General features: G+C 42.7%; 1 protein-coding gene across 2 annotated transcripts in view; it reads left to right on the top strand.

The window, feature by feature from the left end:
- robo1 (roundabout, axon guidance receptor, homolog 1) overlaps positions 1–17,296 on the top strand; it is a 104,852-nt gene that overhangs the window by 72,436 nt on the left and 15,120 nt on the right. The window contains exons 4-17 of one of the 2 annotated variants that reach the window (XM_079481720.1): positions 237–375; positions 507–634; positions 3,784–3,908; positions 4,266–4,437; positions 5,845–6,050; positions 7,905–7,986; positions 8,170–8,338; positions 8,836–9,002; positions 9,111–9,232; positions 10,203–10,437; positions 11,406–11,527; positions 13,137–13,308; positions 14,602–14,802; positions 17,067–17,093. In XM_079481720.1, the coding sequence (XP_079337846.1) occupies positions 237–375; positions 507–634; positions 3,784–3,908; positions 4,266–4,437; positions 5,845–6,050; positions 7,905–7,986; positions 8,170–8,338; positions 8,836–9,002; positions 9,111–9,232; positions 10,203–10,437; positions 11,406–11,527; positions 13,137–13,308; positions 14,602–14,802; positions 17,067–17,093 (2,067 nt within the window). Of the gene's footprint in view, positions 1–236; positions 376–506; positions 635–3,729; positions 3,909–4,265; positions 4,438–5,844; positions 6,051–7,904; positions 7,987–8,169; positions 8,339–8,835; positions 9,003–9,110; positions 9,233–10,202; positions 10,438–11,405; positions 11,528–13,136; positions 13,309–14,601; positions 14,803–17,066; positions 17,094–17,296 lie in introns of those variants that run through there. The other variant, XM_079481719.1, reaches the window with a different exon arrangement.

Below are 17,296 nucleotides of genomic sequence, written 5' to 3'. Positions count from 1 at the left end.
AGAGTTATATAATCCTGGTTAGTCTAGGAGGCATCTTGTTTTTGGATTAGCCCTTTCAGGCCGAAGGTCAAGCTAAAAGTAAAAATGAAATGACGATTATTAGTTGGACGTTACGATCGGATGGCGTGCGGAGATCCCAAAGACCCAATCAGATTACAGATGGAAACTTCTCATGGGAAAAGATGTGTCTTCTTTTTGTAATACCGAAGTGTCTGTGTGTGTGTGTGTGTGTACAGAGAGACCCAGTTTTCTCCGAAAGCCGAGCAGTCAGTCTGTTCTGGTGGACCAGAGTGTTGAGTTTAAATGTGAAGCTCAAGGAGACCCCGTGCCCACCATCCGCTGGAGGAAAGAGGACGGAGACCTTCCCAAGGGACGGTATGTGGATCTTAGTTTTGGAAAGATGTACTCGGAAAGGCTATAAATAAACAGCATGTGCAAGTTGAGCTCTCGTAGCAGCTGAAGTGAAGCCGTTTGTAATTGCGTGTTTTGTCTTATCATCATCTCAGACATGAGATCTGGGAGGATCACACTCTCAAACTGAAGAGGTTGACTTCGGGAGACGCCGGTTCTTACACCTGTCAGGCGGAGAACATGATGGGGAAGACGGAGGCCAGCGCCACGCTCACCATCCACGGTATGAACGCCGCATGACAAACTGCCTACACTTACCTTACATTTGAGTTAGAACGCACCGGATGGGCGGGAGTACGAGTCTTTGTTTTGACCGGCTGACAGTTTGTCAGGTTGTTTTGTCTAACCGAGTGCTTCATTTTGAAGAGCTTCACCACTCCTTTGCCTTAACTGCTGCTTAAACAAATAAACACAACATCCCCCGTAAGACTAATACGTAAAATATTTCTTTTGCGTTTTCCGATTGTGAGGTTATAAAACGTTCGGCTTTGTTTATACAATAATGAAAATAAAGGAGAGTAAAAGATTAATACATATTAATACTCTTTCTAAAATGTGCTCTGTCTGCACATCGCACAGTCCACGAACGCACACGCTGTCTCAAAATCGTACGCACCTCAAGTACCTCCACAGCTTACTAGTTTTACTAGACACACGCACACGTTCTGTCATTGAAGTCATTTCGAGCAAGAGTCAGTTCTCTCCTAAAAGGCCATGAAAAGATAATGCCGGGTACAAACAAGGCCTCTCAGCTGGCGATTTAGTCATTAGTATTGATGTATTAGAGGAAAGTGCTAGAATGCCATGCGAGTCCCAGGAGTAGCTGCGCTAATGGGCCATGGAAACCGTGCGGAGTGAGCGCGGCAAGCGTTGCCAAGAGAGAAAACAGGCCGTCTCGGCCGGGCCAATCGAGTTCTTACGCAGCTGTTCTCAAATCTATCGTTTCTCTCTCTCCATTTGTGTTGAAAATAATAATGTCATATCGAAATTGACCTATTTGAGTATTTTAATAGTTATTTTTGATTTTCTCGTGTCATTCATCAGTGCACAGATATGTTGCGTTTATTATAGTTCAATGAATAATAATGTTTATTCAAAGCACACGCATTTCACTTTTTCACAAATTTCGAAACCCTTTAAATTCAATTGGATTTTGATTTGCTGTCAATTTATGTCATTCATCTGCTGGAATATTTTAGATTTAACTCTTTCCGCGCGATCGACGAGTTAGCTGCGGCAATCACTGTTTGGACTGTCGCACAGCGGGTGGCGCTGTTATACATCTTTGTAAAAAGTAGAGAATTTCTGAATATAGAACGTACTGTATATATAATTTGTCTATTTTTGGGGGTAAATATTTGATCTGTTTTTGATCATCGCTCTGAGTCTAATCTGTGCGGAGTCTTTGACAAAAGAAGACATGAAGAGAAACCTTCCCACATTTATGAAGATATAACAAATGAAGAATACGGTTTCTTTTGTTTAATAGCCGAGACTCGGTTCTTTCATTTGATATATTGTTCGTCCATTTATTCATTACAGAAAAGCCAGCAAATATTTGTGGAAATGTTAAACAAAAAAAGGGCTGATGGGTAGAATTAATAAACTTAATGATTATTGTTTAAGCTATCACACTTGATATGAACGGCCCTTAAATCTTTCTTCCTGAAATGACAAATTTATATATTGTCGCTCGGCCGAAATGACCTACTGCACCTTTAAAAGAACCAGACCTCGGATTACATCAGCCACCTAATAAAATCTTTGGCCGGACCAGAATAAAACCTTCATTCATACTACGTCTTCACACCCGAAGACTAATAGAATAGTTTCCTTGTGTGGTTCACTTGTTAGCGCCGTACATTCACACACATTGCCTGTTTGTGCACACGCCGCACTTTGTGTTTTTTATTTGATTTTGTCTAATAAGCATATGGTGTCAGTTTTGCCTCATGTGTCGTGTTGTTGATTTCCTCATCTTTTACATCCGTGTTTTATCATACTTCTGTTTCTTCCTTTTTCAGTTGTGTCTGGTAAGTTGCAAATGTCACCCGTCACCATTTTTGCTGCTTTGACAGCAACAGGAAGTTGTCAGAGCCACCATTCATCCACCTTCCATCCTTCCACCAATCAGCACGCTTGTCTGGGCTGTCACTGGCGACAGTGACAGCACAGCAGGCCTGGGTAAAACAAATGCTCGCTCTGAGCGTACAAGGTAACGTCAAAAACGCCTGGTTTTATTGCTTTGTGCCTCACTTGCTTGAAAAATCTCCCTTTACGCCTGCGAACGCATTACATCAGTATTTGATTTGACAGTTTGCAGATGGGTTTAGCGTGGTAGACGTGGGGCGAAGTCGTGTATTCTGTCAGAAATTATCAACACTCTCATTCCTTATCACAAGCTATGATGCCACCAGGCTTTAAAGTCGGGTGTCGTGTCAGAAATCAGATCTTCTAACATGAGACAGGGCTACATCATTAAGATGCATGAAAAACAGCTACCTACGTGACGCCGGCGCCATTAAAGTGTGTCAGTCCGGGACAGATGGCCCAAATTTATCCCCCATCTCCATGTAAATTTTATTGCGTTGTGCCCTTGCCCATGCAAATGAAGCAAATGTTGGGGTCATGGCGGTTTTATATTCAGGGTACATCTGTTTTTATATTCCGTACCTACACGTCTCCATAAAAGACGGGTACGGCTTTTGCTTTTATCTCCTGCCGTTATGCTGAAGGCCTGAGTCGACGAATCCATCCTGTATACGGCGTTGACAAATTGATTTACTCTATATACAGTTCATTCAATGATTTTGGGTATGTATGAAATTTAAAGGAACAGTTCACCCAAAAACTAAAATCCTGTCATCATTTATTCACCCTCGAAACCTGTATATAACTCGTTCTTCTGTGCCACACAAAAGAAGATATTTTGAGAAATGTCTCAGTGGGTTTGTATTATTATAACGGAGGTCTATGTATTTTGGTTACCAGCATTCTTCAAAATGAAGATAGAAAGTCATGTTTGGAGGGAGATGATGAAAGATTTGCTATTTTGGGTGAACTGTCTCTTTAAGCAGTGTCATAATCGACAGCCTCATTGTACTTCAACTCGATTTGTAAAAACAAAATAGATCTGATTTATTGGCGTGCATAACAATGTAGATCTATTTCCATTTTAAGTGCAATACCGTAAACAAATTTTTCTTCAACTGAGAAAAATTAACCCGACAAAGTATGGAGATCAAGATTCAGGGTAGAGCTAAACCTGTTTTATACCCAAAACTTGCTTACTTGAGGCAAAATTGGGGAATATTATAACTCTATTCTCAAGGCACAAACGGTAGTTGATCTGTTTATCTCATACTCCCACAGTTCCTCCAGTGTTTGTGGTCCGACCCAGGAATCAGGTGGTCGGGATGGGCCGCACGGTGACATTTCAGTGTGAAGCTACAGGAAGTCCTCAGCCGGCTATCTTCTGGCAGAAAGAAGGCAGTCAGGTGAGAACATCTTTCTCTTGTTTTTTATTCATATTACCATTTTTATGGTCGTACTGTATATAAAAGTCAGATTTATGAAGTTGGTGGATTTATGAGGCCATCTGCGTGTTTATACACCTCTGGTGGCTCTGTAACACTCGGCGTTTGATCCTAAAACAATGTCAGTCATCACACATTTTGAATCGCTGGATTTCCGTGATTATTATGTTTCACCCGAGTTAAACAAAATTCCTGTTTTTCAGGAAACGAGTGTTTACTTTTTCATTATTCTTTAAGCTTAAGTACACACAAAATGTGCACACATGTAGCACTCACATCTTCTACAGAACATGATCTCATAAGCCTTTTCTCTTTCAGAACCTGCTGTTCTCCTCTCAGCCTCCTCCACCCTCCAGCCGTTTCTCCGTCTCGCAGACGGGCGATCTGACCATCACGACGGTGGAGCGTTCGGATGGAGGTTACTACAGCTGTCAGGCTCTGAACATCGCCGGCAGCGTCATCACCAAAGCCCTGCTGGAGGTCACAGACGGTGAGATGTTCACACGGCGCACCAACGTCGATGAAATGTTGAAATGAATCCTCACATTCAAAGAAACAAAATCTTGTTCGACTGAAAGTCACTTATTTTAATTAAACGATATTGCCTCAGATGTGTTGACACCCAAACTAGTGTTATGCAGTAGTGTTAAGCTTATAGTAATGCTGACAAAACGTGGAATGTTTCAAGTTCGGCTATCACAAGGCCTTTTTCATCAAAAGCGACTAAAATGCAAATTGAATGTTTCGTTTATCAGCTGAAAAAAAAATCACTCCTACGATATCGTATTATTAATATTACAGCTATCTTCTATAACCTTAATGTAAACAGGCCCTTATCTTATGTACTGTCCTGTGAGTGCCTGCCTAAACATAACCAGAGCAAGAGAGCGAGAGAGAATAATAACAGTTGTTTTGGCTCCACTCTTCTCTCCGGCCTTCTCTCTTACTGTGTCCACACATTGTAATTACGGGTCACCGCCGCGATGATTTGATAATTACGAAAGCATCAACACGACCGTGACTGTCCGCGTGTAAGCGTGTCATCCGATACATAATTCATCCTTCTGAAGTGGAGCAGAAATCTGCAGCAGTGGGTGTTATGCATGTCGTATAAATGTCGGCAATGTTCATATCCGCACTGAATGCGATGAGAAGCACATAAACATGCCGGCATTTACAGCAGTCAGACCATCACAGTCTCATTCAGACAGAAGAGGACGCGGCGGGGGCTGATTTTAATGACCGAGGGGTATTTGGTGCTGTTGAAATGGTGCCGGTATTAATTGCCGGTCTGTACTTTGGCTTCATTCTCCGACTGCTGTTGACTGATTTGAAAATTGCTTCCAGTTGAAAAAACTGGACTCCATCTCTGTTTGACGTTCTCTTTGTTTCGCGCTCGCTCGTGAAACATGCATTCGGCTCGTTCATTTTCTTTTTCCTTGGTTACGTTTATTTTTATTTTCTCGGTTGTCTTGTAACTCGCACTGTTTAAACGGATCTATTTTGGATTTTGGTTTGGAGTAAAGTCATTTTTTATTATAGTTATTATAATGATATTAGTCGGTCGGGATTTAAGACTCGCTCTTGTGTGCCTTAAAATGAGACCAATATGTCTCTCAAGCGGACTCTCTCTCTCTCTCATTCTTTTTGACTTTCTTTCTAGTGTCTAGTCATTTTGTAACATTTCTTTAGTTCGACAGAGTTCAGAATGGATTGATAGAAACAAATTAACCTTGAATTCAAGGTAAAAAGTGACAATTAAGAAAATCTTTAGGAAGAATTCAAATTAAACGGAAACGCTTTGTAAAATAAACATTCATAAAACCATAAAATATGTTTAAGGTGTTAGATAGATATGTCATAAGCAGCTTCAGTTATCTGATGCTCTCTCCTCCAGTTATCTCTGATAGACCTCCACCAATCGTCCGTCAGGGTCCTACCAACCAGACCGTGGCCGTGGACGGGACGGTGGTCCTGGGATGCCAGGCCACGGGTACCCCGACTCCCACCATCTTGTGGAGGAAAGACGGAGTCCTGGTGTCCACCCACGACTCTCGACTCAAACAGCTGGACACCGGAGCTCTTCAGATCCGTTACGCTAAGGTACAGTGGCTAGGAGGGGTCAGTCCCTCGTCTCTAACATCAACACATCTATCATTCAGACTCACATACAGTCACGGGGGACGTGACTCGGGTTCATGAGAACGTTTTTTCCTTGTTGGATTTATAGCTTCGCAACTCCACTCTGAACCCTGGATGCGCAGTGCCGACTCCTTCTCGTAAAGAGCAGTTTTTCTAGTTGGGTTTTCCTTAGAAACACATTTTTATGGAGTTTTCCATTCCGAGCGCACCACAATGAATGTTTATTTACGGGGGAATCAAGAGCGTTGAGCTGCCGAAGTCAAAGCCAGCGTCTCTGTTCCTTTATTCATTTTTTATTCACAGAGATTTGAACGCGGTTAGCCGCTGCTCGGTACGGCTGTTTCTGTCTGAGCTTAAGTTTGTAGATGTGTTTTTGAGCCTCGAGTTTTATCAACTCTAATATCTAAAACGGCACTGCGAGGTTCTTTCACCGACTGCATTGTAAATCACAGCTCGCCTTCAGATGTTGTTTCGAGTCTCGGCCTGTTTCTGCAAACTTGCAAATGTTAGCTGCAAGTTTGAATAGGTTTTCACAAAAGGTCCACATCGTTGTGTACAGACGCACGAGTTGAATGTGAGAAAAACGTGTGTTTTTATGATGCGTTTTACTAGCGTTGTCAAATGCAACCGTTTCGCAATAAAACCGCATTACGATATCTCACAGAAGTGGCTCCAACCGCACAAAGAAATGTCAGTTTTCCGCATATTTAAAGAGTTTGTTTGTCGCACATGATAGGAATGCATTCAGCGTAATGGAATATAAATCAATGCACACATATATAAATAAAATGAAATGTATTTGTTACAATTTCACAAAACCCTTAAGTCATGAAATAAAATTCCACAATAATTGTAAGACAGCAAATCCTTTGTTATCCGTCTGCGCGCATGCAAGTGTATGCGTGTGTAGTACATCATTGTGCATGCTTTCCTTTCATCCCTCCCTGCACCAAAAACATCATCACACATGCGGACAAACGGCCAGTGTTCAGAGAGCTGTCAGTCAGCCTGCAGGTTTTGATGTGAGAACACACACTCCCGCTTCTCCCCCCAACCGTGCCGAGCATCACACACCCACCGAGCGAACGCAAGAGAGGGGGTGATAGAGGAGTGTTTCCTGTCACAGCACACACACACACACACGAGTGCCCGGGTTTCCCCGTCGTAGGGGTCAAAGGTCCTGCGGCGCGGGCTGTCAGAATGCGACTTTAATTAACGCGGATGTCTCACTTGAAGACGTCTCGCTTTTTTAAAGAATGGAAGAGAGATAAAGCGCGATGGGGAGATGCGTCTCTATCTGTTGCGCTTCGGGCGGTCGGCATTAATGAACGTGCCATTAAAGGAGCACACACGCAGCGGCGGCTTGAGATAGACGTCTGTGTCTGACTGCTTTCATACCGCCTGCGTACGCGGAGCGACAGATCGGCTGAAGTGGTCTTAAATGTTTCCGTTTGCTTTGTTTGAGATTTGCATATGGTATACGGCTTACCTTCGTGATTATTGTTGGTTTTTAACAGGGTGAAATGATAAAATCTCTCGTTGACAAGTACTTCAACATCACATAACTGAAGTGCATAATGTTGAATTTGTCACATTACTTTAAAGTTCAAGTGTTTTCTCTGTATATTAAAATGTAGTCTTATCGCTGCTTCACATAGCGGTAGTTAAGTAGGTTGATTTACATAAAAATTGAACATTTGTTTGCGCGTCACGACCAGCACGGCACCATCTCCGCGTTATATTGTTCACAGTATCGCCATTAATGAAAATGTGTAGACAAATGCATTTGCATTTAAAGAGGTTACTATCTTTCAGCTGGGAGACACAGGCGTGTACACCTGCACCGCATCCACCCCCAGCGGAGAGGCGTCGTGGAAGGCTTACCTGGAGGTGCAAGGTACGTCGCCGAGATAAAAGACCGTAGAGATGAAGCCGTGGAGAGAGAGAAGACAGGAAACTATGTTTAAAATTGAGTTTGAAATGAAAATGAATTGGTTTCATTGTTCCTTCATGCAAATTCAAGCCTGTAAGAGAGTTATACTTGGCGTAGTCGTTACATGCTTGTGTTTCTTTGTTTCAGAGTTTGGTGCTCCGGTTCAACCCGGCAGACCCACGGATCCGAATCTGATTCCCAGCGCCCCATACAAACCCGAGGTCACGGATGTCAGTCGCACATCTGTGTCTTTATCCTGGAAGCCCAACCTCAACGCCGGGGCCACGCCCACCTCATATGTCATAGAGGCCTTCAGGTGACATCACACACTCTCTCATTGAGGATATAGCTTATAGGGTTTCAAAAATGTTACATATATATAGATATTAGATTAAACCCATAACTTGCTTTGTAAAGTTATTATATTTATATCTAATATTTCGATAATCAATATTAATAATAATATTTAATTGTATTTGAAATAATATATCATATTACTTTAAATGTATAAATCGGGTTTTTTGCCAGGTCACCATTTTCTTATTTTTCCTGCTTGGTTTGGTTTAGTTGTACAAGCGTGCGTTTCACAAAACAATATTAAATACTTTTGACAACATAATTCTTTTCTATAAATATTCCATTCATCCGCTGTGGTATGTCATAAATAATCATACCCGCGTTCACGGTTTCCTGTAAGCCCCGTGTTCTGCGGTAACCCCGTTGTTTTGAAAAATGTTTGTAATTATGTTATTTGGTGAAGTTTGGGCCGCTGTAATAAATACTTACGCTTGATTTGTGTGGTGTGGACGGCAGCCACGCGGCGGGCAGCAGCTGGCAGACCCTCGCCGATCACGTGAAAACAGAGAGTTACGTCCTCAAGGGTCTGAAGCCGAGCGCCGTCTACCTGTTTCTGGTGAGAGCTGCTAATGCGTACGGCCTGAGCGACCCCAGTCCAATCAGCGACGCTGTGAAAACGCAAGGTCAGTTCACCTTTGACCTCACGCGTACGTTTTTTGCACTACAAACCCTTCACAAGCTTGTCATGGTTTATGACGTGTGCGTCTGATGTTTTCTGTGTATGTGAGCAGATGTTCCACCAACGAGTCAAGGAGTCGAACATGGGCAGATCCAGAGAGAATTAGGAGATGTTGTCATACACCTCCACAATCCCACAATCCTCTCCTCGTCTTCCGTCAGAGTCCAGTGGACCGTGAGTTCTGACGTGTTTCTTATCGACTTCACGGTGGTTAAAGAGTCGGGTTGTAGATTTGAAACCCACAAAGCTAACCGAACAGATGATTAACCTCAGATTACTGGGAATTGTTTCAGTTATAAATTTACTCTTGATGATAAAGGACAAATAATGGAGTAAAAATAAACATGATGTCAGATAACATCCGATTTATGTTTCCGTGGAGTGCTCCTGAAATGGTTTTATCATCCAACAAAGCTGTGTTGAATGTTTTTTTATTTGCTCGGATGTAAATGATGATTGATCCGTCCTTCTTCTCCCCGGACGCGAGCAGAGCCGTTCCCAGCGTGCCTCGCTTTAACATTTGGGGCCGCTCTCACTTTAATACACGTTTAATCAAAGACAGCTGATACGGCATCTGCTTTTATTGGGGAGGATCAAGAAATGAAAAACGTTACGAGCGTGTGCGCTTCACGTTCAATCGCTGCCATATGGGACGATCCCGATCCAGAAGACCTACGATATCACATTTGCATCGCGTAGAAGGTTAACAGAAGCCCAGACGCGATTTAATATCTTTATTAATTTTTACAAATTCCCCCGGCAACATATAGCTGGTGTTTTAAATATTTTGCCATATTCAGCTTAACCATAATGCATTGCAGATACAGACTTTATTAAAAAGCATTACGTTTTCAACTAATGATACGCAGTTCAGATATACAACCAACAATGTGTAGACCAAACATAAAAATCTGGGCTTCCTATTGTTCGGTTTCTCTGAATCACGGAGCATGCTGGGCAATGCTAATCGCTAGCAGGCATGATGATATCATCGCCGTGTCTCAGAGCTGGGGACAAAACTGTAAAGTTTAGCAAAAGCATCTTTACAGATGCATTTAGAAGTGTTTCTTTTGCCAATTTCTTTGGAAGAAAAATCATCTTGTGCACTTTAACAAAGTTAGTTATTCTGAATCTTCCCTCTCAGGTCGAGCAGCAGTCGCAGTATATTCAGGGGTATAAGGTGATGTACCGGCCGTCCCCGGACGCAGCTCAGCAGCGGGTGGAGTGGGCCGTGTTTGAGGTTCGAACCCTGGGGGAGAACAGCGCAGTCGTCACCCAGCTCAAGAAGGGCGTGACCTTTGAGTTCAAAGTACGACCTTTCTTCAACGAGTTTCAAGGCACTGACAGCGATGTCAAAGTGGCCAAGACCCTGGAGGAAGGTGAGAAAAGCTTTCTGCCCATCTGCCGCTTTTCAGCACGCTTCTAGTTTCTTCTCTCGCTCACCTACGGCGCAACACAAATGAATGTGCTATTATAAGAACTCGCACACAAAGGCAGATTTAATGAAGATGTGCGACTAAATCTACTGGCGTACCGTTGTTCATCTTGTTGTTCAATTTCGGTTCAGGTCACGTACGTCTGGCGTGTATGTGTGTATTTCTTCCCATTAAATCTGTATTCCGCTGTTCTGTTTGCATTACCGTGCGGTCTGCGGCCCTCGAGGCAGCCAAAAAGAACGAAAGCCAAGCGACCAACAAGAAGCCAGAAGGAAAGCTTAAACAACTGCTGTGCTAATTGTTCTGAGGGTGTGGCAGCAGGGATCCGGTCTGCTCCCAGAATGCATTGCGCCCGTGCCCATGCATGTCATCAATTGATGCGAAAAAAACCGCAGAACGTCAGCTACAGCAAACGAAACGCAAACGGTTTCATTTTTGTATAAAGTGGATAATGGTGATGTAAAGTGAATTCTGGATTCCGTTCACCCTGAGCTATAGCAGATTCGTCCCGCTGGCAGCTGGCACTTAGGACTCGGAGTCATGTAGCTTGGCAGTCCTCTCTCATTATTTAAGTGCACTAATAACGCAGAGAGTCGAGCTATTAAAACGAGTGCTTACATGTGTTATTACTGAGAACACACACACGCTTGTGCACGAGAAGACAACACACACACGATCACAGACGGGCACACACTGGTCATGCACATACATATACTGTATGTACAAATATGCTTATACGATTAAACATTTACAGTATTATTAGGTGTACTGTCTGTACATAGCATGCATATTACAGTGTTTGTAAATGTGCACGCACACACACACACACACACACACACTGTAAGATACATGTGCGATGTTCATATTGTAAGGTGTGTGTGTGTGACACGTTTCCCCGTCTCTTATCGCAGCACCCAGCGCAGCTCCCCGGGGGGTCACCGTAACAGGAAGTGGGGACAACGGCACAGCTATCCTGGTATCCTGGCAACCGCCTCCAGAGGAGGAGCAGAACGGCGTGGTGCAGGAATATAAGGTACGAACGGCATGAAATAGACAAAGAAACAGGGATTGTGTTAACAACAGCGAGGGAAGGAAATAGGCAGAGGAAATTATATTCACACTCCATCGATTCACTCCATTTATTTGACTGTGAGCCGGAGAACGAATGGAACGTGTTTTGGCGGATAATGGTTGGATTTTCTCGGGTGGAAGTTGAGAGCTTGTGAAATGATGCCACCTAGTGGTTGATGGAAGGTATCGCTTCAATTCCTGGCCTTGCAGTGTACCAATTGCTCTCTTATAAACATGTTTTCATTAAACCAAACTCGTTTTTTGATTGTCACTTTGCAATTCTAATCTTACATAATCATGCACACTAGCAAAATATAATTACAAATATTTCCCTATCATCCTGTATCATGTCTGAGCATGATAACGCGCTCATCTAATACAATATCCCTTTCATGCGCATACATTTTAATGGGTTTTCACCGTTTCGTCATTCGGTTCTCAGGCCTCCTCCGACAGGAAGAGACACGGTTTGAGTTGTTAAGTCCCGGTTCATTTTCAGGTAAATGTTTTAGGCAGTGGAAGAGAAGGTGGTGAGTAATTTCACGCTTGTTAAATTGGGCGGAGGAGAATTTCGCGCTAAACGTTTCTCTTGTACACTTATTTTTTTGGCCCGCTGTGCCTCAGGAGAACTTCAGAACCGTCAGAACGTTCTGTCTGTTGCCTCACATTCCCCATATACCCACAATGCCCTTTTTTGCGTGGCCTTTAGGGATGTCTGAATCTGATTAGCGTTTCCGAAGCTGAGGACGTCAGCGTGGAAAAATATGTGAGACTTTATTCCATAAAGGAAGCTATATCACGTTTCACCCCGGTGAATATCCCCCCGCCGGGCTCGAGCTTGTGTTAGGCTGACGGTGTGTGATACGACCTCTGGACACACACACACACACATTGATGCTCATTTTAAGACCGACTGCGGGAGTTTCTTGAGTAGAAACAGACCTGGGATCAGTGTGCACAATGAAAACAAAAAAAGGAGAAGTTTCAAATCGCGAGCCCCGACTAAGACAATTCTTTGACGACAATTTCAGTGTGTAAATTCTTAGTTTTGTCTTAATCTTAGCGCTACATGATAAAGCGTGAAAACAAACTGACTTGCTAACCCACCTGTAACATATTAAAAGTGTAGAAAATGTCTATTATATAAGAATTTCCAAAGACCTGCGGAAAGGGTAGGTGTCAATTTCAAGATATTTTGAAGAATGTGGGAAATCAATCGGTTCTGGGTCGCCATTGACCACCATAGTAGTTTTTCTTCCTACCGTGGTAGTCAATGGTGCCCCAGAACTATGTGGTTATAAACATTCTCCCAAATATCCATCTTTGTGTTTAGCACAATAAGTTTTAGTAAGTAAATGATGCCGACGTTTTTATTTCGGGGTGAACTATCCCTTTAAATTGACTTGATGTATTTACAGCCAAGAAAAGGTAGCTAATCCGTCTGCAATTTAGCAATTTAGGTTGACGGCATTGGTGTTACTTAAAACATTTAAATTTTACCCAAGTTACACTATTTGTTATGAAGCGGTACATTCTTGTGTCCCATTACAATTTATTTTCCTTCTTCTCAGATCTGGTGCCTTGGAAACGAAAGCCGCTATCACACTAACCGCACGGTGGACGGCTCAACCTTCTCGGTTTTGATTCCGGGTGTGGTGGTCGGTGTGCCGTACAGGTTGGAAGTGGCAGCCAGCACCGGGGCCGGTCCGGGGGTCAAAAGCGAGGCCACCTTCTTCCAATTGGGTGAGTCGGATGACTTATTCCACAGTCGTGACTTGTCTTGCGGTTACATTCATTCTGAGAAGTATATAATTAACCAAAACGGCCTTATTAGAGTCATTTTCTCGACGCAGATGTTAAGAGTCGATTACTTTTGTGCAGCAAAGCTTTTAATTGCTTGAAAAGCTTATTTCTACGTAAACTCACCGGCTTTAACTTGTCGAAGCTCAAGTCGTGTCTGCCAGCGATTAATAACGAGGATTGTGACAGAACTTGGTGTCGTGCCATTGGATCCGCGTGAACAATAGGTTGGATTTATAAATCTGTTTTTAATAAGACGCCAATCATATGTGCGGTCAAGGAATAGTTAACAGATTAAAGAGATATTAAAGTGCACTTTGAAACTCACGAATAAAGAAGACGCCCTTCGTACTTTCAAATAATAAAACAAAAGTTAAAAATTGAAAGGACAGTGAAATTGAAAGTCAAATAAGTCAATGGAGTATATATATAAGAATATATCATATTTGACATGTTCTTAGTAGTGAAGCAGTGAATTATGGGTAACATGTTTACTTTTGCCAGTCAAAAGCGTTCGGAAATAAGGGTTTGAGCTGTAACCTCACGCACATATCCACAGCAAAGATCGTGAAGCAGTCCGCTTCTTCCCTTAGTCAAGTGCTGCGTGGGTTCAACTTAAATCGCAGTTTCTGATGTGCCTCCATTCAGCCGGTTCCCCCGCTGAGCCTTACATCAGGACAGAAAGACATGCCGGAAACCCAAGATGCCGGCCACAAAAGCATCTGTCACACCGTGAGCTTTCTCGCATCTCCGCTGCCCACGCACCTGTCCTGCCCCAGCTTCTCAGAGGAGTTTCAGTCACAACCGTACAACACACAAACAGGAAGTACGGATGAAACTCGATAAAGGAGAGAGAAATACAAGAAGGTGTAGAACAGCAATTCGGCTTCGCTCCAAGCAGGAGAAGAAATAAAACAGAATATAGTCTGAGAAGATGAAAGTGACTCCCACATGAAACAGAAAGAGGAGGCGAAGAGAAAATAAACTTTTCTTTTTGGGATTGGATTGGAAGAATAAGAGATGGTGGAGACGGCTTTGTGGTTGCTGTTACATCTTCTCATTAATAATTCAATTCTCGATCATAAAATATAGAAACGCAGAGCTTGCTTTTCACGAAGTCAAGTTTTTAGATTTCGCTCAAGTCAATATTAAAACTCCTCGCGTAAAAATCACTTTTGGATAGAAAAACGAAAACTCATCTGAGCTGAACTAAAAATGCTTTCAATTTGGTTTCAGATTCATCGGGCCGGATAGTTTCGCCTCTGGACATGGAGAACACCATCTCCCAGCAGATCTCGGACGTGGTGCGTCAGCCGGCGTTCATCGCAGGCATCGGCGCCGCCTGCTGGATCATTCTCATGGTGTTCAGCATCTGGTTGTACCGTCACCGTAAAAAGAGGAACGGGCTGACCAGCAGCTACGCCGGAATCCGTAAAGGTCAGTTCACACTGAGGTCAAAGGTTAAAGTGACAGCTCACCCGAAATTCATTTACACACCCTCTTGTCATGTCGAACCTGTACGAGTCTCTTTCTTCCGCATAACACGAAAGAAGATATTTGGAAAAATGTTGCTGACCGAGCAGCGACGGCAGCAAATTCACTTGCATTGGTTTTGCGGCCATACAATGGATGTCGCCGTTCGGTTATCGACATTCATCTAAAAACTTTTTGACATGTTTGACATGACAAGAGGGCGAGTAAATGATGACAGAATTTTCATCACTTTTATAAGTCGGTACAAATATTTCCCATATAATGATTTACAAAAGCATCAGATATGACATGAGCAGCGGGTTAGTTACTCCAACCTGATAATTACGAGTCTGTGAGTTGTTATTATGGGGGCGTGGTCTATCATTCATACCTGGGTGGGTGGAGTAATGTAGTACTGTAATAAAACTAAATGTGACATAACTATTTATGCTTTGTTATTTTTTCATTTTCAAGAAACTTGTATTACAAAGTATTCTTATCTTCTCACAGCGTCTCAGTTGTAACGTTTGGCCTCGAGCTGTACAGCTGCTTATGTTTTGCGTCGTAATCTCAAATTTAATCCCAGATGTCAAGGTCTTTTATTAGACCTAATGTAAGGAAACGCACAGGTTTTTCGCACCCGTTTCTTAAATGAGATGAGTCTGATTTCTGCCCTCAGGGACGCTTCTATACAACTCTTACGTTTCCATGTATCCAGAAGCTTTTGACCGCGATGAATCACAGCTGATCCCTGACAGTCTGAATGTTTTCTTTACAATCCGTTCTCATTCGCTTGATGAGTTGACAGGAAGAGCGATGCGAACAATGGCGTTTTTTCGGCGTGCAATAGCTGCATGTTTCAAGGTTATAAAGCGAATGGAATGTTTATTGGCAAGAATCTAAAGGAAGAGATCCAAGCCATTCATTAGCGTTAGCATTCATAGACTCCGAAGGCTGAGTCGCATTCAAGTTAATTGAACGTGTCGACCGCAAAGGAACAAAAAAGCAATACTGAATACGTCCACGTTTCAAGGTTGAGAACACCTGAATGTGTTTACCAGAATGACTCAACAACGACAAGATTGACATGACCGGCAGTCGTGTTTTTTGTAAATGCTAGCGCAAGACGAAACGTAGGGTTCTTTTATTTCTGATCGCTTATGATCTTTTGAATGCTAGAAAACAGTTTACACAACATGTGTACGGGCTGGCGCGACTGATATTATAGCGTTCGCAGAAGGTACGGCGAAAATAAAGGTTGTCTGTCGTGGACAAGCCCCGACTTGCTTGAAGTTTCGTAAAGTAGTGATGCTTCACCCAAAAATTATCATTTACTTACCTGTCAGAATTTGACCCCCATTGACTCCCATAGTAGGAATATACTTTATTTTTTTGTTAGAAAAGAAGATATTTTGAAGAATGTAGGACAGCAAACAGTTCTCGGGCACTACCATTGTATTTTTTCCTACTATGGGAGTCAACAAGCGTTCTTCCAGATATCTTTCCATGTTCATCGGAAACGTTTATTCAGATTTGGAACAACCTCGAAGGTGAGTAAATGATGACAGCAGTATCCCTTTAAGTGCCTAATCTTAAAGTGTGAAGAGATTCTGTGAGCCCTGTCAATCATTTATTCACCAATGAAATTTGTTTTATCGTCAATCTACTTCTGCTTTAAGAGAAAATCATCAAAAAACGCCGGCCAATCTGCTTGACTCATCTTTCCTCAAAGCGCTGCCAAGGAACCCAGACCAGCACTGTCGATAAACATGACATTTGGACCGTTTTGAAGGATGTCTTCCCGTAAATAGATGAAAATGAGGCGGTGCGGACAGCAGGTGTTGAATTCTGATGGATCCGAAACAGCCAAAAAACAAGCGCACAGACAGGAGATCTCTGCATGAACACTTTGATGTGTCTGATGGGCTGTTTATTACGAATTCTGCCCTCATATCGCTCAGATTGACTCGCCGTTTTATTCACCTGCTTATCGGCCCTTTGATCAACATGAAAGAAACTCGATTTCTGTCAAACGGAGGACACGTGTTCGAATACGTTTTGAGTGTCTGTCTGTCTACTTCATGTTTATTTAATTGTGTTTTTATGCCTCAATATTTTCACGCGAGAATCCGATATCATAAATATATAATGTTGTGAGTAATAATTGTGAATCTAATGAATAACTAATGATATGTCTTTCTTCTCTTTGCTGTCTCGTGTGTATGCAGTGCCCTCCTTCACCTTCACGCCCACAGGTAAGCACACCTCATAGACTTCCCCAGGGTGTCAAAAAGATGACGTCTAACAATGTGTGGAAAGAGTCTTAAAAAGTATAACTTTCATCTCCATGATTCCTGTATACACCCTGGAGATTCCCACAATTCCTAGAGTCTGACACAACTTCCTGTCCATGTTCTGTCCACTGTGTTAAATCGAATAAATTGTTTGTTTGACTTCC

The sequence above is a fragment of the Barbatula barbatula genome (assembly GCF_947034865.1).
Source record: "Barbatula barbatula genome assembly, chromosome: 19".
Taxonomy (NCBI): Eukaryota; Metazoa; Chordata; class Actinopteri; order Cypriniformes; family Nemacheilidae; genus Barbatula; species Barbatula barbatula.
The sequence above is the reverse complement of the archived record's forward strand: the minus strand, read 5'-3'. Positions and strand labels throughout refer to the sequence as shown.